General features: G+C 52.1%; 1 protein-coding gene across 1 annotated transcript in view; it reads left to right on the top strand.

The window, feature by feature from the left end:
* Positions 1 to 1,020: 1,020 nt before the first annotated feature.
* Positions 1,021 to 24,961, top strand: part of GPR26 (G protein-coupled receptor 26) — a 218,354-nt gene continuing 194,413 nt past the window's right edge. The window contains exon 1 of the mRNA XM_085614551.1: positions 1,021 to 2,289. Coding sequence (XP_085470677.1) covers positions 1,628 to 2,289 — 662 coding nt within the window. The 5' untranslated portion in view covers positions 1,021 to 1,627. The remainder of the gene's footprint in view (positions 2,290 to 24,961) is intronic.

The raw sequence follows: 24,961 nt of genomic DNA, 5'->3' as shown, positions 1-24,961 counted from the left end.
GAACCTCTTCCTGCCACAAGCCTGTGGCAGCGCATTGGGTAATTCTGGCTCGCAGCTGGTGCACTGGTTGATCCTCGCCCTAGTCCCACCGCCTCTGCTCCTAACCATGCCCCAGGTGCTGAGCGGGCCCCGGCTGCGCGCTCTGCCCTGAACGCTAATATCAGAGCTGAAGAAAGTGCCCCTCGTCTGCTACGGCTGCTCTGCCGAGCTCCCCCAAGTCCGGCAGTGGAGGGGGAGAAGCTCTCTAGCCCCCGTCAGCCTCAAGGCTGAGCCGGGACTCGCCCCGCGGGAGGCGCGGACTGGGAGGGGGAGGGTGGCATCAGGTGAGGACCATTCTCCCTCTTCCTCGCGTGCGCGGGGGCGGGTTAGTGATGCCTGCGCCTTCAGCTCTGCCCTACTTTCCGAAGACGGTGGGCTTAGACGCCCCCTTGCTCTGTGCACAGTTATCAGATCGCTGCATCCAATACAGAGGGGAGGAAGCGAGTGCAGCCGGCCCACTCCGCCCACTCCTGGGGAGGGGCTGAGCCGCACGCGGGCGTCTGCGGGAGAGGTACATCGCGAGAGCCACTGAGCTGAAGACATCGGCGATACAGGCTCGTGCGGAGGAATACCAGCCCTGCAGCCCCTCGACCGATTACGGCCGACCCCGGGGAAAGGTACCTTCAGTGGAGCCTACTGACCTGCGCCTACCGTGCTCGTCGGGAGAGGCGTCTGCTCTGCTGTGGAGCTAAGCACGTGGCACTTATGGAGAAGTAAAGCTTGGGACGACTAAGGTGTAAACACTGGAGCCTTGAGAGAGGGGTCCTTGATGTCGAGCCCGCTGGTCTGAGGGCGCTTGACTGACTCCTGATGCGGTGGACTGCAGTGGAAGCGAGGTGCTGAGGGTATCTGCCATGGAGCTGGCACACCTGCCTCCTGGGGATGAACCTGCCGTGAGCACGTGAGTCGAGACTGGCATGCATCCTGCGCACATTGTGCTCCTGAGTTTTCCTGGGATCCTGCCCCACTCCTTAAGCACCTGAGTCGCGTGGCTCTCTCGCCGCCTGGAATGACAACTTTGTTGCTAGTGCCCGAGGAGGGGGGTCTCTTCTGCCGTCTCTGATCCCGATTGCCTAGACAAGAATGATTATCTTTGGAAGAGGCTCTCTGCTGCCCCTAAGTTGGGGAGTGTCTCGTCGGCCAGGCATGCGGTCTCGGTTCGTGGTTTCCCTGAGTTAGGAGGTCCCTCGTCCACTTGGCGCACAGTCTCTGTCCCCTGGTGCCCCACGGCCGAACGCTCCTCCCCAGCTCGCAGTCTCTGCTCCTGGCACCTGTAAGTGGAGCGGGTCTCTCATCCGTTTGGGTCCAGTCTATGCACCTTGAGCTCCCGGGTGGAGTCATAAACGGGGGGCTGCCTCATCTCCTGGTGCTCCCTGGGCTCAGGGCGCCTCTCACCAGACTGCCTCCCCGGAGCTGAGACCTTGTCCCTGGTACCCTGTCTCTCTCCTTTGGCCCCAATGGAAAGACCCCTGGCCGCGTCTGCCACCTCGGGAGGCCAGGAGCGGTGTCTCCGGGGCTGGAGGGGTGACGGCCTGAGACCCCTCTGCCCTGGAGCCTACTTCGTGGACATGCTGTGACAGCCCCCGCCATGGACCTGTGGGGAGCGCTCACCTCCTTCCTGGTCGTGGTGATGATCATCGCAGCGCTGCTGTCCAACCTCTTGGTGCTGATCTGCTTCCTGGCCAGCGCCGACATCCGCAAGCAGGTGCCCGGCCTGTTCATCCTCAATCTGACCTTCTGCAACCTGCTCATGACAGTTTTCAACATGCCCCTGACCCTGGCGGGCATCATCTACGGGCATGCCCCGGGGGGCGAGGGCCTGTGTCTCATGGTGGGCTTCCTGGAGACCTTCTTGACCACCAACTCCATGCTCAGCATGGCGGCCCTCAGCATAGACCGCTGGATCGCTGTGGTCTTTCCGCTGAGCTACCAGTCCAAGATGCGCTACAAGGACGCCGCTGCCATCCTGGCCTACACCTGGGTGCACTCTGTGACATTCCCTGTGGTGGCCCTCTGCCTCTCCTGGGTCGGGTTCCACCAGCTCTACGCCTCTTGCACCCTGCACAGCCAGGGGGAGCGGGCCCCCTTCGTGGTCTTCACTGTGGTCTTCCACTCCCTCAGCTTCCTGCTGTCCTTCCTGGTCCTTTGCTTCACTTACCTGAAGGTTCTGAAGGTCGCGCGCTTCCACTGCAAGAGGATCGACGTCATCACCATGCAGACCCTGGTGCTCCTGGTAGACATACACCCCAGGTAAGTGCACCCTCTACCCAGGGCTTGTGTGTGCCTGGCTCAAGGGCAGGACCTTCACTGGGGCAGGAAGGGAACCACAGGTGTCCTTGGACAGGGCAGGAAGAGGTCACACACAAAAATTTCACATGGGGTCCTTTGTACACTGGGGTAAGTACACAAGGTGCTGTAAAGAACTCCTACAACTTGAGGGGTCTTATCTATCCTGGCAAAGAAGGGCAGCTTTGTACCACAGACCCTGCGGCTTTAACTTCCCTCTAGTGGAGGCAGAGCGTGTCCGGCATGTGGGAACCATCCACCCAGAGGTATGGAGTAGAGAATCCCCACACCCCACCCCCGAGAAGGTAGCCCTTATCCACCCTAGATTGAAAATTGCAGAGTGTACCCCCTCCCTGTGGCTTTGGCTGCCCTGGCTAAGAGGCAAGAACAAAACAGAACTTGAATCAACCAAGATATAAGTAGGGATCACCCTCAACTGGGACCACATCCACCCTGGAACAGTAAAACCACAGATTCATCTCATGACCCAGAATCCACTGGAGGAAAGCTACCACGGGGTATGAAATGTGCCTAGGCGACATTGTAGTGACGCTTACAAAGTGTGTCAACGATTGCACTACAATCACCGACACATCAGGTGTCGCTTCATTTCCATAGCACCTTGCACTCTTGGTAGAATTGTACTACAGTTCTTGGCACATTAGATGTCGTTACATCATCACAATACTTGGCACTCTTGATATAGTGTTACTTTTCCCTATCCTGCAACTGGCTGTTCATGGGCATTCAAAAAGCAGAGGTTTGACCCAGTCTTTCCTTCTATTTACCCTGGTAAATATCTGCCACATGTTCTTGGCAAAATGTGCATGTGCTCTTGTGCCCGCCTTTTTGTTATGTTCTGATTTATAACACTGGTGGGTATAATATGGTTCTGTTGCAGCCTTGGTAAAGTCCCACAGGTGAAACGTGTTGGCTTCCCCTCGGTATTGGCCGTTTTCCTGTACCTGAGTTTATTAAAATGAGAAGAAAATATCTATAAGCACAGACTCACTTGATGTGTCTCTGCTTCCCTCACAGGCTGGTAATGCGCCTACTCATGTGTGTGAAGACTTAGGGCCAGGCCCATGTGAAATTTAAACTACACCGGCGCGATCTCACGTAATTGTCGGCATTGCAGGTTACGGTTGTTATGTTACACCCTTAGGCTATGTTGCATAATTGAGACTTCATTCGCGCAAACATCCTGTTGTGAGACCCCAGGAAGAACGTAAATGAACCGGATGGGAGTGGCTGTTGTTCGTGTCATGCGCATTTTGCACCATTTTCAGGATTAATGTACCTCTTTACACCAAAAATGAATGTGGGAACTCTTTTGCACAAAAAAAAATCATACAGAATGCCAGAGCCGCCTAATCATGCCTAGTTTTGCATACTTTGGGGGGCATTTCGCGTAAGACATTATGCACATTTGACCCATGCCTACGTACCACCTGCATAGCTACAGAGGGCTGTACTATAAAGAGGTGTCATTCCGGTGCTTAGGAGGTGTGGACGGAGTAGGGCACGGATACCGCCGCCTGCAGGGAAGTGAGGGAAGTGCACCAAAGAGGCAGTGACAGAGAGAGCCCCTGCTGGCTGCTGGTGGGCGCTGTGTGAGAGAGCAAAGCCTTGATTCTTTCACGAAGATGAGAAAGGGGGCCGGCAGCTGTCCTTTGGGGGGGCACTCCGCTCCGTTGGAGCACATGGGAGAATGCCTGGCGGGCATCTTTCCTACATCTCTTGTTCTCTAGTCTTCACACGATGTTGCAGAGAGTTTCTCAGAGCCCAGACCAGTGCCTTCATCTTGGCAGCCAAGCCCCTTGGAATGCTTGAGCGACTGACTTATACATAACTAGCTGAGTTGTGCGTGGAAGGTTTCTAGCAGGCCCCTCTGACAGGTGGGCACCCTGGTCTTCCCTGGAATAGGGACCGGTGTGCGCCAGCACAGCCCCTGGTATCCGGTCCAGGCTGACGCGAGAGTGCAGTGTCTAATTGTTGTAATGTGTAAACACGACATCACCACGGTTCTTTTGACAGAAGAAGGTTTAATGAGGCAGAGATAAAACCCCACACCAGCTTCGCCAGACACAGCTGGACCTAACTGCCAAACCATCACCCCAAGAAGGATGTATGACATTACAACGCGTGTTATTACAACGCGTGCAGTTACATTGCATGTGTTACAACGCATGCGATGTTACAACGCTATGCCATTACAACGCAAGTCTTTACATCGACTTGCGCTAGATGGCGTGCTAACATTAGAAAAGTGTAATTTACTATTCCAACTCCAGTCCACTTAACAGTAGGGAAGGTGTTGGGATAGTAAACTACACTATTTGTAATGTTAGCACGCCATCTAGCGCAAGTCGATGTAAAGACTTGCGTTGTAATGGCATAGCGTTGTAACATCGCATGCGTTGTAACGCATGCGATGTAAAAGCTGCGCGTGGTAAAAACCGCGTTGTAATGGCTGTTCCCCCCCCAAGAAGCATGACATCATGATGGAACACACGTACATAACAAAGGCTGGAGAGGCCTAAGCACAACACAACACATCTTCCCATCTTATATAAAAACAAAACAGAAAGGGAAATGAAACAACCCACAGGAGACCCACCCACTGGTAAGCACCTAGCAGCAAAAATAAATGTTCGTGACCGGAAAACGGGGTGGAAGAGGAATGTAAAGAGCAGGAAAAGAAAGCACAAAAACATTGTTGAACATGGTCACCGAACTAGGCTGGAGCTCTTCTCTCCCTTACCTCTCTAGTAACTCGAGGTGACCCGCAGACACATCTACTCCCCTTACGATCTCAAGATCAGACACAGCACCTTGAGTTCCTCCAGAACTGCAATGCAACGGGCCCCCAGGGAATTCACTATCACTCATCAAAAGCCAAGGCGGACGCAAATCTGCCAAGACATCTCACTCAAATGCTTCCTCGGAAGCATCACCCAATTTGTGATAAAGTGCATCACGCCGCAAATTCCACGTTTGGTCATTTTCCAGTTTGACCCAATTTCCTCCCACCGCTTTGACTCTGAGGGCCCTCTGAACTTGCTCAAAAATTTGCCGCTACCACCCATGCTTACTTTGGCCAAATCACCCACATCAATGAAGCACCTACACCCGCTCCGCGTAGCACTAGCACCCTTAGTCTTGAGAGCTTAGAGTGGTTTCTGACACATCCATGACGGCACTAATTTGGTACCAGGAGCTCTGCCATGCATCATTTCAACAGGCTTTTTGCCGGAACTGCTATTGGTGGTAGTGTGATAGGCCCACAACATTTCACTGACAGTGCCACTGACAAACCAGCACCAAGTGCCAGTTGCATCGTGCCTTTCACCAGTCTGTTGACTCTCTCAACTAAACCGTTGCCCTGTGGGTTGTATAAAGAGCAACAGGTGTGTTTGACCCCCACAGTATCCAAAAATGTGTTCATCTCTAAAGATGTTAATTGGGTCCCATTGTCAGTAAGGAGTACAGATGGAAAACCTTCTCTCTTAAACACACCGCTCATAACCCCAACGGTGGAGGAAGTGGTGAGACACCTGATCAACACAGCCTCAACCCACTTAGGTTTAGCATCAACCAGAACAGCTGCACATGTCTCATGATCAGGCAGAAAACCAAACGGTCCAATAAAATCAAGACATTCCTTCTCCCGAACCTTCTCGGCCTGTGAAACGTGTTGGGGCTCTTCGGATATCCCGAAACCACCCTCAGGCGTTTCTCTGAATCCTTACAAGCCTCACACCTCACCACCCAATCCTTGACCTGAATATCCAGAAAGGGCCACCAATAATACTCTCTCAGCCGCTTAATGGTGAGAGTTCTCCCCAGGTGACCTTCTTGTGCCAAACTAATCAATCTGGCCCGCAAACCAGAGGGTGGGACAAAGCGCCCCTGCTGCATTATCCACCCATCACCATTCACGGATAGCTCAACCACCACCTTCAAAAACGCTCTCACTCCTTCAGGTAAAGTGCTCTCTCTCCTCATTCTACTGTGTATCAAGTGAACAACCCCCTTCAAAACAGTGTCATCATCCATAGCTTTGACCCAAGCCTCCGGTGTCGGTCTTCCGCAGGCTCACAGCCATGGTCACGGGTTTTATCTGGGGATCTGGCAGGCGACGGGTGGCGCTAGCCACGCTGCGACGGCCTAGAGCCGAGGGAGGGCTTGCTGTGCCCGACTTCGAATGGTATTATTTGGCTGCCCAGATGCAATGGCTCACGCAGGCAGTGGCGAGGGAGTTTAGGGGCCCCGAAGACCCACGGGGCAGGGTGATCCCGCGACACGTCCTTTCTTTTATTGTCTTCCAGCAGCGGCTGGAGCTGTCACAACTGACGCTTGAGGAACGAACGCTCCGGTTGTGTTGGAACCGCAGCCTGCGGAGGGCCGGCACTGTTCACCCCTACGCCCCGGAGATCCCTTTGGGGATGTGCACGGCCCTCCCTCACGGCGGAGATTGGTCGGGGCTGGCTCAGTGGGAAGACCTAGGGATACAGATGGTGAGGGACTTATACCTCAATGGAGTGCTTCAGCCATTCCAGGAACTGCAGGACTCCTTCGGGATCCCGAGGGGAGACTATCTACTCCACGCGGCCCTGGTGGCAGCTCTACAAAAACACTGGAATTCGGGACTCTCTGAACCGCTGCCGGCTGTCAGTATGTGGTCATGGCGGCGGGCACAATCAAGGCCATTACGTGCCTATATCGGAGAATGGCGACGGAACATCTAGCCCCTTTGAGTGCACTGAAGGTTAAATGGGAACGGGACGTCGGGAAGCCCATTCCGGACTTGACGTGGCCCACATTGCAGAGATGGGCCTGGAAGAGCACGCGTAATGCCAGGTTTCAATTGGTGCAATACTTCATCTTGCATAGGGCATATCTGACGCCAGCTAAACTATTTCAATATTTTGGGGGTCCCACTCCGCAGTGCCCTCGCTGTGGGGAGGAGGGAGCTGACTTTAAGCACATGTTCTGGTCCTGTGGCGTTCTGAGCTGCTACTGGGGGGAGGTCATTGATTGCTTGACCCAGGTGACGGGGCGGGAACTGGGGGTGGAAATGGGAGTTTGTTTGCTGCTATGGTTTCCCCACACACCGCGCACGAAAGTCACGAGCAAGTTTTGCGACTTAGGGCTGGTAATGGCTAAAAGAGAAATTACCCTGCACTGGAAAACGAGAACTGGTCCCAGCTTTGCGAGGTGGAGAGCTGCCTTTACAAAATGGGCGGGTAGCGAGAGTACGCTTCGGTTGCAGTTAGCGCTGCGGAGCAACGATGACAAGGCGTTAGCCGTGGCACATGCATGGGAGGCACTAGTGGCTGACCTCCGGGGGTGGGGCACAGATGCGGGGGAGGGTGCTAAAGCGCTAGAGCCACAGGCAGCGGCGTAGCGGCGGAGAGGCAGCTGATGGATCACGCTTGAGGGTGGGGGGGCTTCCTTCTCCGCTCTGCTTGGCACCTGACCATGGGGGTGGGGAATGGCCCACGGCCGCGCCAACGGCTAACTACGCGATCAACTTATCCCGGTACCTGTGACTCTGGTACACTGACATGTGGGTGGGGGGAGGGATTGTCTGCCTTGGGGAATGTTGGGGACAGTGCGCTGATAGTTGAAAGTGGTCTCTACTGTATTATGCACTGGTGTTTATTACTGGAAGAAGACCGCGGATATGTTGATCACTACATTTGGCAACTGTACCTGTGTTATATAATAAAAATTGTTTTTGCAAAAAAAAAGCTTTGACCCAAGCCTCCCTTGAAAAGCCTCCGTGGCATCTTCACACAACACTCACACCTCGAGCGGCCATCAGAAGCCGGAGGCTTGGGTGAGAGTGCAGAGAATGCCCTGCCCCGAGCACCGTAGCCCCCTCCCCCACCCGGCACAGAACGGAAACTCTCCAGCACACTGTAACCCTCACCTAGCGTGGGTCAGTAAGTGGTCAGTTCCCAACAGCACCCCTCCACCACAGCTTTTAAAAGTATCATCAGCTGTAGAATTCTTGCCTGAGGACACCCGATGCCACCACCCGATGCCCGGTGCCTCCGGTCACGCTGGCCCTCTTCGTTCCTGCCCCGTCGCCTGCTCTCCTGGGCCCTTTCTTGAGTTCCCTTCTACTTGACAGGTCCAAGGCGCTGCTCTTTGCTCCTGCTTGGGACCCTTCTTCTTGCCCCCCCCCCCTCCTCCCCGTCTCGCACCCCCTCCTGTCCCTTCCTTTAATCTAGACTGCACCCTCGCGCGCGTGCCTTTCCGTCTGACCCGAGCCCCTCTCCTTTCCCTGGCTCTCACGTGGCCCCCGTCTCTGTCAAAGCCTCTCTCTGTCCCAGCACACCCTCTCTTTTCATGTAGGTTTTATCTCTCCCCTCGCACCCCAGCCACGTAACTCGCTCATTTTATTCTGCCTCCCCCCCCCCTCCGGAGAACTCCCTCCTTCCCCTGTTCTGCGGCCTCCCCTCTGTCCTCTCTTTGTGCCCCTCTCTTTGCCTCACCCCAAGCCTACAATCTTGTCCCTAGCCCTGTGCCATTCTACTCGCCCGTGTGCCTTTGCCCTAGTGGCATCCGCCTTCCCTTACTTTCCTCTCTCGGCCCTACGGCACCACTGAGCCTCTCTCCTTTCCTCCGTCCTCCCTGTACCACCCTGTCCAACCAACTTCCCTGTGTCCCTTCGCCCACTGTCCGTGCCCCTTCTCTCTTCCAGGGCTGCCTGCGCCCCTCAAGATCCCCATCCTTCCACTGAGGTCACATCCTTACCCTCGACCTCTGTGCCACTCATTCGCTCTGCCCTCGCTCACTAACTTTCGATTATTCTCGCCCCCCCCCCCCCCTTTTTCCCCTCCCCCTGCTGTCGGCACCCCTTACACTTCCCGTCTTGGCCTCCACCTAGTTTACACCTCCCCGCTGGAAGCACTGTGCATCCACTCGCCCAAAGAGTGGCTTTGGGCGCGAGCTACCAGGCCTGTCTCATTTTTGGAGAGCTCTTGATATGCTGCCCTCTACATTACTTGGAATTTGTCCAGGTTTTGGAGGCACAAAAGGGACAACACTTTCCCACAGAAAATGAAAACACCTTTAATGGGCTTGTAAAGTGGGCGGGAACATGAGCTTGCAAGAAGGCAACGGGTTTAACTCATTCCCATGCTCTGAATCCACCGGACGTCATTCTGGATATTCAATACATGCGTTCCTTTTGGACTCCTTTCTCGTCACTGGGATAGGGAACCCCGTGCATGGGCTGGTCTCGTTCTGTGCCCTGCAATTACATTACAGTCTCCTGCCGGCAGAGACCATTAGGAATAGGGTTTGCGACCTGACTGCCTCACTCACACTCTGTAATCCTAAACAGAAACCTAAGGGGCCAGAGACAACAGGAAGCAATGCCCAATGCCAGCCTATGCCCACCTGTGCCCCATACTGGTCACACCCGACAATTAATATACAGTGGCGTAACTCAAAATGACCCCCACCCCCGAGATTGGGATGAGCCCCACCCCCCGTCCCCTGCGTTTCCTATAAATTACTGATATGCATTTGCCCTCGTCTGACTAGGGGGTAGGGGGACCCCAATGGTTGCCTCCCCCCACCCCGGAGGGGTGAGGGACCCCCTCGCCACACCTGCTTTACGTGCCACGGCATCTGAACCCCGCCGTATTTAGCTGACGCTGAAACATACGAAAGCCACCCCTGCTTGCCACCTCAGAGTTTGCCGTCTCATCTTGTAGCACCAGGGCATGTCCTCGGGGCACCCGCCCTTTGGTTGTCGGGTCCAGGGACACCCCTCCGGTGCCGGTGCGTGGATATCCACAGACTGCAGGGGCACTCGAGCCTAGACCTGTCTCCTCCTGAATCTTGACATGCTCACTCTGACCTTTACCCTTTGCTCATAAACACAGAGTGAGTGAAGGAAAGAGAGCGGTTAACACGTGCTAAGACCTGGCTTGATGATGACCCAGGAATAGGTTCCAACTGAGCCAGAGACGTTTTAGGCCTGGGCAAAGGGGGCTCTGGCCCAGGGCGCCAGACTTTCAGGGGACCCCTGATAGAGCCAACTCTGTTCTGCAGAGAGCCTTGTCCTGATGACCGTGAATAATTATTAAATAGATGTTTTTAAAATATCGTTTCCTTTAATATATTAGTTAATGCGGGTGATGTATGATTTTCTATTACAAAATTTTCAGAGAAAGTGTATGTTTGCGCTTCTTGCAACATCTATAAAAAGTTTCTTTTAGATCAAAACAGGACCTGAGATATGAGAAATGGCAGGGTGTCAGGGAGACTGCTTGCAGCAAAATATCAGTGAGCTGCTGCTGCTGTGTGACAATACCGAAAACCCACGTCACTGTCCTTGAATGTTAGATGTAAACACTTGTGGAGTTTGGACGATTTTGCCGGTGCACTGACAGCGACCTGGCCAGAGAGGGCAAGAAAGAGCTAATATTGGATCATAAATTCAAAGGGATCCGAATAGGTGCCCCCAAAAATACGTTTGGCTACAAGGCCGCCAAAACCCTTAAGATGTCCATGAACCAAGCAACCATTCCCATTGTAAACCGTTGCTTAAGAGCCGTGTGGGCACTGGGCAGGTACTGGTAATAAAACATACATGATATCCGTCCTTTGAATATTATTACCGTGGGAAGCGGGCATGTCTCTAGAAAGCTCCACGTAGCTTCCCAGATCTGCACACATTTCCCTCCTTATCAAGACAACCCTGACGTGTAGCCCTATATTTGGTAAATGCAAGTTGTTGATTTTTCTCTCAAAAGTCCGTCCAGTCCAATGTTGGAAGGCACATTTTGCTATTTTTGGACGCTGGAGCGTGGGAACAGGCAGTCTGCTGCTACCCACAGGCTCGCACCCACCTCCCATTTCGAGAAAGCACTCTTACGATCACTCTGTTCTTGGCCTCGGCACCGGCACGTCTGAGATTTAATCCCCGTTTTTGCACGTGACCAAAAGTTTTATCATTGGGGTCTCCGTATCTCCAAATGTGTGTAATGTAACAAATATTTGCAATCAAAAATAAGACTGCAATATGTGTTATATAGCGCTGTCCCGATTACATGTTGGTTTCGCCCCTCCCTCCTCGTCACGTTTGTTTTGTTTACCCCCAGACCTTGGTATGGTCCTGTGTCCGACACCCTGCTCTTGAGATGCTCTGGTCAACAATGAGACTTTAAACGATGGCCCTGAGGTGAAGCAGAACTCTGCAGCCGGCGTGTAACCCCCTGGGCTATTCTACCAGAACGAAGGGCGCTCTTTAACTGCCTACTGAAGTGCATGACGTCAAACGAATCATTCTGAGTGTTGCACGTGCTTCAGCAGTGAGAGCCCAGCGCGTGCCATAAATCAGTCATTAGTGACACGCGAGCGCGTTCGGCAGCGAAGGAACGAGGTGCACTGTGGGAGCCCGGAAGGTGTCACCTCTGCCTTCCGCTGGCCAGATTAGATGCCTACTAGGAGAGTTCTGCGAGTGCATCCATTGTAAGGCTGCGGGGGGGGGGGGGGGGGGGGGGGTTGCGCAGCGGCCCGCCCCTTGGAGGGCGGCCGCCTTAGTGCCACAGGAAGGCACAGGGGTGGGAGGTCGAGTCCCTGGGCTAGTCCGGGGGAGACCCCAACAGATAGCGGTTTCCGGCGAGGGCGGGGAGGAGACAGGGGTACATATACTATCTCCGCCCCCTCCTCGTCCTCTTGTCCGCTCGTTCGCCTTGTGGTTGTCGGTCGCGCTGTCGGATGTGGACGTTGAGGGGCAGAATCCTGTGGGTCGCGTGTCGCGAGGTGAGAGTAGAGTAAGAGGGGGTTAGTGCCCCGGCCCTGTGCCCCGTGCCCCTCGATGTCCACATCGATATTTAAATATTGAGGTTGCTCCTGCGGGAGGCCTCGAGCGCGCTCGGGTTGGGAGCGTTTGGTTCCAGGGTGTTTAACTCCCTCCCCTCAGTGTCGTCTCCTCGGCAGATACCTTTACTGTGCCCAGGCTCGCTGTTTCTTGTCACCCGCCCCGTGCATCTAAGGCCTCTCTGCGCAGTCCAGTGCAGCTGCGGCAGGGAGGGCTACCTGGAGTGTAGGCAGGTCCGGGTCTCGTAGGAGATCACAAGCCGTCTCAGGGGCAGAGCACAAGGTTGCGCCGGGGGTTTGGCTTCTGCGTGAAGCGCGGCAGCCAGGGGATATTCACACGGTTTTGCACAAGCTATACATTTCCAGGGGGCGAGGTGAGACTCAAAGGGCAGCAACAGCTGGGGGCCTTTGTAGGAGTAAGCAGCGCGAGCCCCCCCCCCCCCCCCGCGGGACCACGTCTCCGGCCCTGGAGTATTTTAGCCCGGAGGGGTATCTGGGGGCGGGCGGGGGGGTGCCGAGGCTCTGTCTGGAAGCTACTTCGGGCAGAGTCTACGCAGTCCGGTCTTCGCTGCAGGGCACAGGTTCGAGCCTGAGGGTCGCGTCCACAACCTGTAATTTGGGTTACTTACCTCTATCCCCTGCCCGAATGTGTAATGTAAATACGGTGCCCCGGCCCAGCTCTCCTATACCTCCGGGTCGAGTTCGCGCCACGTGGGGGGGGGGCACCCTACAGCACCGGGCATGTTAAGGCCTAATCTGCTGACTTGGGGCATGAAACCGGGTTTCGAGCCGGGGGTCGCGTCCACAGCCGTTTATTTGGGCTAATCACTTATCTCCCCTGCCCCAATGTGTAATGTATACACGGTGCTCCGGCCGGCGCACCATTACTGTCGGGTCGAGCTTGCGCCCACATGGGTGGCACCCTACAGCCCCGGCCATGTGTAGGCTTATACTGCCGTCTTTGTGGCATGAAACCAGGGTGCGAGCCTGGGGGTCGCGTCCACATCCTTACTTTGGGCTAAGCACTTATCTCCCCTGCCTGAATGTGCAATGTAATACGGGCTCCGGTTCAGCGCACCAATACCTTCAGGTCGAGTCGCGCTATATATTGATGGGAGATAAAGGTGATGAAAGCGCGAGGAAACAAAGGTCACGATCCATGTTTAGGCATGCCTGGATCACGGTATTTTTTTTCAAGCGCGAGGAAACAATAGGTCACGATTCAGGTTAAGTATGCCTGGATCATGGTATGTTTGTTCAAGGCCCAAGCTGTAACGTGATGCGTACTAGGATAAAGGGAGCGCTTTCATGGGAGGTCATGTACAACGTTTCAGTTTAAGTGCGCTCATATCCGAACGCTTTACAAAGAAATCTATTTGCGCGTGCCTAGGATCCTGCCCCACATTTATTAGGATTCTCAGTCTCTGCGGCCCGGGAACAAGTCGAGTTCCAGTTCAGAGCAGCCAATTATACTGCACATCGTGTCCTGACGCAAGGACCAGTCATTCACCATGAGGTGCAGAGTGGGGAGGCCACTGATGAGTTACTACACTTTGGGAAAGTAGGTAAAAGGAACCACATCACATGGTTTACAAAATAAGTTGTATTCGATTCAAACTAAAATAGGAAAGGTTGTGTAAAGGTGTGTTCGGGGAAGAGGTTTGTAGGATCCACATGTTTATGCGGGCCTAGCTATGTTGCACTAATAAAGGGATATTGATTTGAAGGGGGCTGCTAGCCATGAGGGATAAGCCAAGAATTGTCAAGGTTGGGCTATAATGATCAAATTGACATTCAGTAGTTAAGTCATTATAAGAGCAGGAACTAGACCACTGAAAGTAAATTCATACTTCAAACAGCATATAGCACAACAGGGTGCCACCTCACCATGCCGTGGCCAGCCGCCCTGCTGCACGCGATCCTGGCCGAACTCGATGTTCAGCAGGGTCGGGTCGGGCCGGGTAGCACCTGGGGGGGGGGGGGGAGACTGCCTGGTCTTCAAGGCTGCAGGCTTGCACAATACTGCATTATTCATGCTAGCTACGGGTGCCCCAGGGTCACACCCCTCCCCCAGGCCTAGCGGCTGGTAGGTACAGCGACCTCGCACTGTACGCCAGGGAGCGAGCCTCGAGGTCGCGACCACCCCTGGGCCAATCACTTAATATCCCCGTATCTGTAGTTGAATGTAAATACGGTGCTCAGGTACAGCGCGCCTATCCTCGGGTCGAGCCCGCGCTATTACGCCGTGTTGCCCGCTCCCTGCGTCGGGGAGTCATTGTAACAGTAATCTTTACAGTAGGCATGCCGGGCGCCGAGAGGCCACATTGCTGTGGGCTGCGGGGTGGCGCTTTCCCGGCTGCTCACGGTTGCCAGGCCTCCCGGGGGGAGGTGCAACGCACGGCAGTGGGGGGTGTGGAGCGCCTGGGTTGCGCAGTGCTCCGGGGCTCATACTGCTGACTATGGCGCAGGAAACCAGGGATCGAGCCTCACGGTCGTGTCCACATCCTCTGAGCATGGGCAAATCTCTCATACCCCCTTGGCGGAATAGGTACTGTAAACTCGGGGCTCATGTACAGCGCCCCGCGCACGCCGGATCCTCCGGTATATTGCTAGATGCGTCAGGACTCTCTATCAAGTTCACCGACTGTACAGTGGCACCATTGGGTATTATCGACGGGGTCTAGATTTATAGCATTCCAGGATTCACGGTCAGTGATGCCCCATGACCGTGAGCTGGCAGATGGAAGGAGGTCTAAGGAGTTTCAGGCAATCGCCAGGTCCAAGTTCAGAGTGCACTTCACACAAGCGGACACATGAAAGCCTAACCGCAATCATGTGAGATCAATTATGGTCACAGTTTTATCCAGGTGAGATTGTACCTTGTTTCTGATAACACCGGTCGCCAGAGCGCGTGTGGCCTGAGGTACCGGTTTGATGGGTGGCGGGTGCAATACGCTCCTGCCCTGCACCCCGGTTATGTTTCAGTGTTTTGATTGATTTGAGGTGTGTTGTGCCCCTTGGCCGCGTGCATTTCTCTCCACAATAGGCGGTTAGTTCAACTATATTATCTGGTGTTGATGTGATGTCTGTCATCTTGCTGCCAATCCCAGATCAATGCGATGGGGGTGCGTTTCTTAAATGTGCAGGGTGCCATTGCAGAGATTGTCAACCGTGTCCTCCGGGCAGCACAGCAGGACTAGCTTGGCTGTGCAATCCTCACAGGTGAGGCGAGAGGGGTAATCTGCCTAGGTCAGCACCCGTCTTGGGATAATTTTGACACAGTGCAGTGTCAGCAAAGATGTGGGCCCATCGTAAAATCCTGGCGACCATGTGCAACGCGCCATACCTGGACAGCATGTGCGCACCTCCACGTAGGGCAGTCTCAGGTGTTTTCAAGACAATGTAGGAACAACAGAGACTTGCATTATATTGGATCTACTATTGGGTAGTCAATACTCCAGGGGGGGACCCATGCATATTTCTCCCCTGCCACATATAAGCCACAGTGACACACCCTGGGCACACTTGAAACGTGCAGTATGTCTATCTGTTTGTAAACACAGCATGCAACCCCAGGTCTGCCCCTAGACTCCAGTAGTAACGGCAGGACAGTTGACATTAACTGATTGTGGGCACGCTGCCCAGTGCCAACCCAACAGCTTTTGCATGAGTTTACAGGAGGGGGGGGGGGCTTCAATTTGAGTGCCCGGTATTTTATGAGTGCGGCAGTAGAACCGATACCACTAGGGCTATCACGACGGTCTTTTGTTGGCTCCTGTTGATGGTAAGGGTACACATTTTCGCAGTACCTGTGTGCTTCCTTGTGGTGGAATTTGGTTTGTCGGCTACAGGCAGCTTCCCTCCTGCCCAAGCCATCCTTCTAGCCTTGGAGGGGGGCGGGGGACTGGATTGCCTCATTTGTCATACTTGGAGTCAAGGGAAATAGAGGCGGGTAAGCTCTCCTAGTTCGATTGCCACGCTTGCAGCGCTTCAATGACAAGATGTTATGTGTACCTGTTAAATGCGCGGTGTGTTGGTGGCCGGTCTGTATGCCACAGCCAGTGCCGGAGCATGCTGGGTAGCCCTGCAGTCCAGTTTTACTCTGGATAACACTTGTAGCTGCGCAGGGCTCCCTCGGTTCTGTTGAAGTCTTTTATATTAGCCGAGCACTCCTGGGACACTTCACCGCTATGGTCGGGAGCAGAGGGGGGTGTCATTTTGCATCCAGCACCTAGGCTAAGCAAAGAGTTATGCCTAGGTTGAGTGAGTGTTAATGTTACTTGGTCGTTCTTTAAGGCTCCTGAGGGTAGGATGACCCAGCAGCAAAGAACAGCTAGGGTGGTTTACGTGTGCTTCAGCAATCAAAAAAAACAAAAAAATATATATATATATGCAACGGGGGCCCTGGCTCTCACGGTAGTGGGCAAAGATCACACACGCCACAGGTGCCGAGGCCTGTTCTGACGCCTGGCGTTGGGCTCCCAGGTTACTTCGGAAGGGCTAGGCCTTCAGATGCTGAAAGGATGTCCGTTGTTATTTACTCGATCGTTAACGATTGGTTATTTCCGGGGTCATCCGCGGGTGTAGAGCGTTAGGCGCTTGTTGTCTTTCCATTGGGTCGGTTTGATGCAGGATGGTGGTTTTTTGGGCACGGCCACGTGGTGGGTTTTTCTGTGTCTGACTGGGGTTAGCATTCCGTTAATCCCCCTGTGAGTCGCACACGGTTGTAAGACAAGGGGGCAACCAGCCCTGTGCTGATTGAGTTCCTACTACTGTTATTAGTATTAAACACAGCAGGTACTCGTTTGAACCCAACTATAGGTACTGTAGGACGCCTGTCCTCCACTACACACATCTTCAGGCAGGACTGCCCCTCCCCCCCCCTCCAATCCGTGGAGCAATAGGGGTCCAACTACTGTGGGGTTGGCAGTCTTGGACAGAGGTTGGTGGCGAGCTCCCACATCATTCGGTGGGAGGATTTCGAAGAATCTTGGGGCAGGTCTTCGGCCGCTTCCCCTCGCTGTGTTTGCTGTCATCTTATTCTCACTGGAAACCCTTACTCCATCTCGCCTATTGTAAGCTGAGGAGGCTTGTTGACGCTGTTAGACCTGCTATTAGTTATTACACACACCTGTGTGCCTTGGCATGGTTTGATTCGCATCAGGGCCAGTTTGGGGTTACTGGTGAATTGTTTGCTCTAGGGCTGAAGCGGGTGCGCCTAGAACAGGACAAGATTGCTTAGGCCAGGCAGCAGGACAAAGGTCTTTTCGGCACTGGCAGAATGGTGCAGGCTGCGAAGTAGTGCCATTGCAGAACATAGAATTGGCAACATTGTGCTAGGAAAGGATGAGCAGCATTAAGGTATTGAACCATGGGGAGAAAGTGTTGTGGATTTCGTGCTCAACAGGAGCAAGAGAATTGCATTCGGTTCATCTTGCTACAGGTACGGTCGACAGCACCAGAAACTGTAAAGCTGCTATGTTCGCCCGGGACTGGGTTGCCTATGTCATCTAACTTTACATCCAGCCACTGAGTAGGCAAAGACATACTTGCGATGGTGCAATGGACAATCAGCAGTAGAGTTAGTTGAGTGTCATCATACCCCGATATAACGTCAGTGTTAAAACGTAGGTTGTGGCCACACTCGACCAGGCACTCTAGGGCTGTTGCGGTGGGAGTGTGCCAGTGCCAAGAGGGTGCGGGTTGCCTGGTTAGGGCGGCTGGTTTGGGAGGGAACACTAATACGGATCGCCACAGAGCACATTTTGCAGTCATAGATGGCTGAATTGATACTTTTATGGCATGGTGCCAGTTGCTTTAGTGATGCGCATGTTTCTTGGCTGTGTCAGGAAAATCCAGAATGCATTGCTGGTGGTCAGCCTGTTGTCCCGCTTTTCATAGGTGTCTTCAGCTCAGGCATGGCCAAGCATGGGTTAGAGGCCGGGGTCTGCCCTGGGGATTCGTGTTAACAGGCAGGTGATGCAGCAGAACTTAGAGGGGCTTGGATCGGCCCCTGGTTTCAAGGGCAGCTTCAGCTCACTTAATAGCCTGTCCTTTAGTTCGACATACTGGGACATTCATAGTGAGTAACGGTAGGGGGTGACTTCTCCCGCCCTTTAGCACTGCCTGGCAGCTATGCAGGCTGTGGAAGTGGCCTTCCCACGGGGGCGATTGGGTCCATATGTTTGGGGCAAACTCCTAGGAGGCATATTTGGGCTGCTAAGCAGCAGGAGTACCACTGGCATTCCCAGTATTAACATAGTGAGGATTTATGCTTTGGTTCCCCCCCCTGGGTCACGCTGTCCTGTCTGCTCGCTGGTAGGTTGTCAGAACTTTGGGAGGGCTAGGCTTCACATAGGGTGCTGACTGTCGGAAGGTGATGGTAATACTCCGACTAGGTCTAGACTCCGATAACTGAGGTAAGAGGAAGTAGAGCGGTTTTGTCTACTCTTACCTCCACCCGCGGGCACTTCCTGGCAGGAGTGGCTTGTCATAGGTATTGTTCTTCAGCCATGCAAAGGTAACATTGGACCAACGCCTATGTTAGGTTTTGGGTCACATAAGTCAAAATCCACGGGGAGTTTTGATAGAATGGGGGCACTTGCCTGAGGTGGCATGCCGGCTCCGGGCCTGCATGGGCTAAGACTGGTTTGGCTGGACCTGGGGAAGCCCAGTTATCAGCATGTTGTTTGTTAAAAGGCATATTTGGTTTTGGCTTCATCAGGAAAGGTCTTATTCATGCCAAATCCACAGGGTGCCGGGAGGGAGATGGAGTACACCTCTCTAGTTGAAGCATGGAACTTTGCCTACTGGACTTAGGGGAAGCTTTGGCTGCAGCAGGTTGTAAGTAATAGGCTACCTTGGCTAGGAGCCCGCTCTGGAGAAGCCAGTGAGGTGTCAATAGCGCCATGCGCAAGTTCACTGAGCAAAGAGGCTTTGGCTTCATCAGGCATGGCCTTTACACGCCAAATCAACAGGGTTATGGAGGGTGATGGGTGCACCTCTCCACTCTAGGCATGGATTTTACTTGCCCTTGGTGATGCCTTGGCAGCTGCGGGTTGCGAATAGACTGGGCCTAGGGGAAGCTTTGGCTGCAGCAGGTTGGAAGGAAATAGGTCTCCCTTGGTGGGGGGGCCCTGGTAGTGACGGTGGCCACTCCCAAGGCTGTGGAGGAGTTACAGGGCGATCCAGGGTCTGCACGTACCAAGGGGTACATCATGCAGCAGCACCGCGGGGTGCTAAGCCAGGATACCCAGGGATGTTTTAGCGTGTCCCCTGGAAGAACGATGGCGCCCCGTTAACCGAAAGGCGGTTGTGGGTCTGAGCAACCGGGGGCTGCCATGTATGCTCCGCCCACCCATCACGGGGGGCGTGTGAAGCAAGTGGACTGGTGGTCCACGGATGGGAGGGGTGGACCCTCCCAATATTTGGTATACACCAGTTGGCGTCGCCATGGTGACTCTAGGCTTATCAGACGGGCAGGCGGCATAGGGCTGGCCTGCCCTGGGATCGCCCGTAAGATAACCCACCTTGTTTGCATATTGGTTATGCTAATAAACCTGCAGCAATATTTCGCCACTTACATTACAGTGTCGTGTGTTTTATTTATGAACTTATGTACTTATGTGCTTTGTGATAACTGTTGCTGATATTGGCACTATGTAAGGCTGCCCGGGGGGGGGGGGGGGTTGCGCAGCGGCCCGCCCCTTGGAGGGCGGCCGCCTTAGTGCCACAGGAAGGAACAGGGGTGGGAGGTCGAGTCCCTGGGCTAGTCCGGGGGAGACCCCAACAGATAGCGGTTTCCGGCGAGGGCGGGGAGGAGACAGGGGTACATATACTATCTCCGCCCCCTCCTCGTCCTCTTGTCCGCTCGTTCGCCTTGCCCGCCCCTCCGCTTACCCGGCGTCCAGAGGGACAAAGGGGGGGGGCAGGTTTTTCTAACAATTTTACTTTGTGTTGCAGGAGGAGTTACTGTGGTAAATATTTCATTACCGGTACTATTTTTATGCGGTAAAGTCTATTAAGAATAACTCAGTAAATATAAGAGGCAGAATCCGTGGTATTAGAGGTTTTAAAAGGCTTTATTCCTATACAAAGGAATGCAATTCGAATTGCAGGCTTTCTATTCCATCACCACGAAAGTTCAGGAAGGAAGGGCATACATTATTGACAGATAATTGGTTTTATAGGAAATGCATTACAGTGGAACAGATGCAAGAGGCGTAACAGCTGATAATACAGATAAACTGTGCATACGTAACTAATAGAGGCGGTCATATGGGCGTAATTTAATAAACGTCATTATACATGATGTCACAAGTGGGTGGATCCATAAAAGAATCCTGCAATGTCAGCAGAAATATTTGGCAGAGATGCGCGCGCAGCCGCATGACGTGTGATTGACGTGCAACTAGAGGGTGAAGGGGACTTGACATTTAGCTCTACATGTGGAGACAAAAGTCTGGGGGTTATGTCAACCTAATCCCAAATCATATCTAATATCCTATGTTTAAAGAACTGTGTTATCTAAAAGGAAAGGTCTCTAGGATAGAATCTATTCTATACTGACTGTTAGTGCGTGTACAAGCGTCTAAGTGTCTACATGAGATGCGAGGGGGTAGGAATATTCCATGGTAACGGGGCTATGAATTACTTGCATGAGGACAGCGAGGCCTGGCCCTTTGCACGTTAGCTGGAGGAATGTTTACCTAAACTGCTAGACAGGAATGCATCGGATGAGGAGCGGAGTAGATAATCTTGAAGGTGAAATACAGTTTTTGGCAGGCAATATGCTGGATCAGGCACCGTTAGCCGCGCAGGGAGTAGGACAAAGTTCATGGATACAGATGCAGGCTCAGACTGGAGCTTTCAGAGGCAGAAGGCAGGAAAAGGCTTGATGACAGAATTCAGGGCCTACTCGCCTGAATCTGTAAAATGTGGAAAGTGAACCACATAAAGTCGGTGGCCTTTCATACTTAGGAATGGAATATCTGACCCATTCATGGCGGATCTGAAAGAGGACATGTTGACGGTGGACGCACATGTATTTGCGTCTTCAAAACTGGAACTGGAGGGAACATACATGTACTTATAGCATGCACATGGAGCCGTTGGGGTCTACGATAGGGGACATAACTGATCACAAAATTCATATTTCCTCATTCCCTCCTTGTCCCCTACGGACCCTCAGGAGATATCGATCTTCATCAATCCATCGATCTGTTCATATAGCATCATTTGTTCTTCTTTCTTCTTCCGGGATCTCGAACGAAAACTTGGATGTGGGATACACGAGGTGGCACACAGACCACAAATCGCTGGCCCACATTGTAGACATAAGCAGCAACTGAATAGTATGAGAAAGCCAATACCTAGGAAGGATAGGATTCTCCATCCCCAGGCTGACAACACGCCCCAGAACCAACCGGACCAAGTCCAGGTGCCTGGACTCTGGTGTATCTGGCTTACAATCTTATGAAGGCGGGTTATGGCTTTATATACTGACGGCGAATTTTCTGGTATGAAAATGCAGCAACTTGATCCGATGACCCTACAAGCTCCGCCCCTATCGGCCAGGATGACGTCAAGGACAAGACGATTTTGAAGCACAACAATCCGCATAGCAGACTGCTCTTCTGTTAAATTGCCTAAGGCGGAAATAGTTTCGTTCACTACTGCTTCAAGGGTTCTGGTTAATCTACGTATCAGCTTACTATTGGTGACTGTACCTATATAGGGAAAGAAACCTTTATTGAAATCTGTGTATTTTTCCCATGCTGTTTCAGTGTAATCGACAATTGGGAGATCTCTCTGCTGTCTATTGTGTACTAAATGGGTATTTTGGTGATAATCAGGAGGAGCTAGGAAAACAGGTGGCAGAAGGAATGCTATGTAACAGGTACCATCCCAATCTAAAGGTAGACATATATATGCGGTCTGGCCACATATGAAGTAGGAATGATGGGAAGCTCTAAATGTAGACTTGCCTTGATCACTGAATTTTATTACAGTGGTGCATTTACTATGGCCCATGTGTATGGAACCATTCTTTCTTATACATAATTCCCCTTTTACTGGGAATACTGACATGGCGGGCAAGATTGGTGTAGCTTCAGATTCAACGTTCAGGATCATGAGGTTAAGTGTAAAATTACCTAATCCATATACTTCATTTTCTAGATCAGTTCCTGTTCTTTTGGGAAGTCCCTCCTTGTTAGGGTAGCAGACTTTAAGCAAAACTAGGTTCAGGTTTCCCCATACCCAGTTGTCTTGATAAACTGCGGAATTTGAATCTAGGGAATTAATCAAACTAAACCATGCTCCACAGGAGCCATTGTGTGTGAACGGATAGGGAAAGAGGGGCAAAACTCCCTTATAGTTCTGATAGGGAGGGAGTCGGCCACATATCCAACAATTTGTGGCATTGCTGGTCTGATGGGAATGATGTAACATACTAATGAATGTGTTGTTGCGCAGCGCAAATCTATAGGACAACTCATGCGGAGGTAATTCGCTAAAAGAATGTTCTGCAGTTACATTGTAAGCACGCTTAAGAATAGGGTAATACATGTGCAATAGTATGCTGGAAAAGATAATCAGAAGACTTAGAAAAAACAAAATTAATAATGTTACTGTGCAGTGACTACGAAGTGATTTACAATACGCATGCTTCTTAAGCTGCATCTGTTGATTTCTTTCTCTATTCCGGTCTAGAGGATACATGTCAGAGACAAATTCAACCGATTCACCTTGGAGAGGACTTAAACAATCAAATTGTCTGACTTGCTAGACCTCAATTTTAGTTTGTACAGTTCTGGTTTTGACTGCTCAACCAAGGGGAGCTTTGAGTCTGTCTGTGAGGGAATACAGGGTTGAGTATTCACACTGGATGGTAGTCCATAAAATTTCTTGATATGACTCGAGTGCAACCACCCTTTCCGTCCCTCGATCTTCACGGCTGTCCTTGTAGTTAGTAGAACCAACTTTGGCGACTTCCACCTAGGCTCCAGTTGGGTCTTCCGGTCGAAATTCCTGACCAAAACCAGGTCACCAGGAACCACGTCATGGGGCTTCACCTCAGTATTATCGGGAAAAGCTGCGGCTACCTGTGAACGACAAGATTGTAGTGCAGACATCAAGGAAGCCAGGTAATCTGTCAGCATATTACAGTCAACATCAGTGATTTTGCGAGGTATAGGCGTCCCCCACATATTTGGTGGTCTACCGAAGATCACCTCGTACGGGGATAGCCCTGTTCGAGAATGTGCTACCATTCTCATGTAAAAGAGCGCAACTGGTAAGGCTACTATCCAATCAACACCTTTTTCCCTACATATTTTGGACAATCTAATTTTCAGAGTTTGATTATGGCGTTCCACGAGACCTGCTGCCTCGGGATGCCGGACACAGTGGAATTTCCATTGGTAGCCTAACAAAAGGGAAACGTGTTTCATTAGTTCGGATGAGAACGGCTGGCCGTTATCTGAGTAGACAACACGTGGTAAACCGTACCGTGGGAAGAATTCTCGAACTAACTGTTTGGCAGTAGTCGGGGCAGTGTAATCTGAAACCGGGTAGGCTTCTGTCCAACGGGAAAGAGCACAGACAACTACGAGAACATATTTGAATCCTCGAGATCGTTCCATCTGGATATAATCCATCTGGAGGACTTCAAAAGCATGATCGGGAGGTTGAAATCCACCCTGTTCTACGGGGATGCTTTTACCTGGATTAAACTGACAACATATCATACAGGTACGAACTTTTTGTTTAGCTGCTGCTCGCAAGTGTTTGTTGAACCAAATGTGTTGAATGCTGTCTAGCATAGCTTTTTCTCCTAGGTGCGCTGGACTATGTATTGTGTTAATGATAACTTGAACCATGGAGTCGGGAAGAAACCATATAGATTTTTCCTTCGTCATCCATCCTTGATCCGTTTGGATCCCTCCTAATTCAGTCCATTTCTTTATTTCTTCTGGTGTAGCATGTGTCTGTATGTCAATTACATCAAGGGCGGGATCCTTAACTGTCATGCAATGTGTTGGTGTCGGAACTATTGTCTTTGTCATGTCAGTTATGTGAGTCTGATTCTGAGCAGTCTGTTTAGCTATTCTGTCAGCTAGGTCATTACCCTGAGAAATGATGTCGGTAACTTTTGTGTGGGCCTTGCATTTCATAATTGATATTGCAGTAGGTAGATGAATCGCGTCTAATAGGGCTTGAATGAGGGGTCCGTGTTGGATGTGGGCACCGTGAGAAGTTAAATAACCTCTCTCTCGCCACAGTACGCCGAAGTCATGGACGACTCCGAATGCATAACGTGAATCCGTGTATATGTTGACTTTCTTATTTTTGGCTTGAATACAGGCTTGTGTCAGAGCGATGAGCTCTGCTGCTTGAGCTGACAAAGTGTTAATGCAATTTGTTTCAATGACTTCAGTGTCTGTTGTGACTGCGTAAGCGGCCACTAACTCTCCTGTACTTGTTCTCATACATGACCCATCTACATACAATGTCAAGTCTGGATCTGACAAAGGGATATCTGTCAAGTCTTGTCTGGGTTTCGTCGTGATAGTAATGACTTCGACACAATCATGTGCCAATGGATCTGTTCCGCCCACTGGTAACAGTGTGGCAGGATTTAACGTATTACAACGTCTGATTTCTATGTGTGGCTGAAACAATGTCAATTCGTAACCGGTGAGTCTCGCTATAGTCAAGTGTTGTGTTTGTGTGCGGTTCAAAAGAACCTCTACTGCGTGTGGTACTTGTACTGTCAATTGGTGTC

The sequence above is a fragment of the Triturus cristatus genome, chromosome 1_2 (genome assembly GCF_964204655.1).
Source record: "Triturus cristatus chromosome 1_2, aTriCri1.1, whole genome shotgun sequence".
NCBI lineage: Eukaryota > Metazoa > Chordata > Amphibia > Caudata > Salamandridae > Triturus > Triturus cristatus.
The sequence above is the reverse complement of the archived record's forward strand: the minus strand, read 5'-3'. Positions and strand labels throughout refer to the sequence as shown.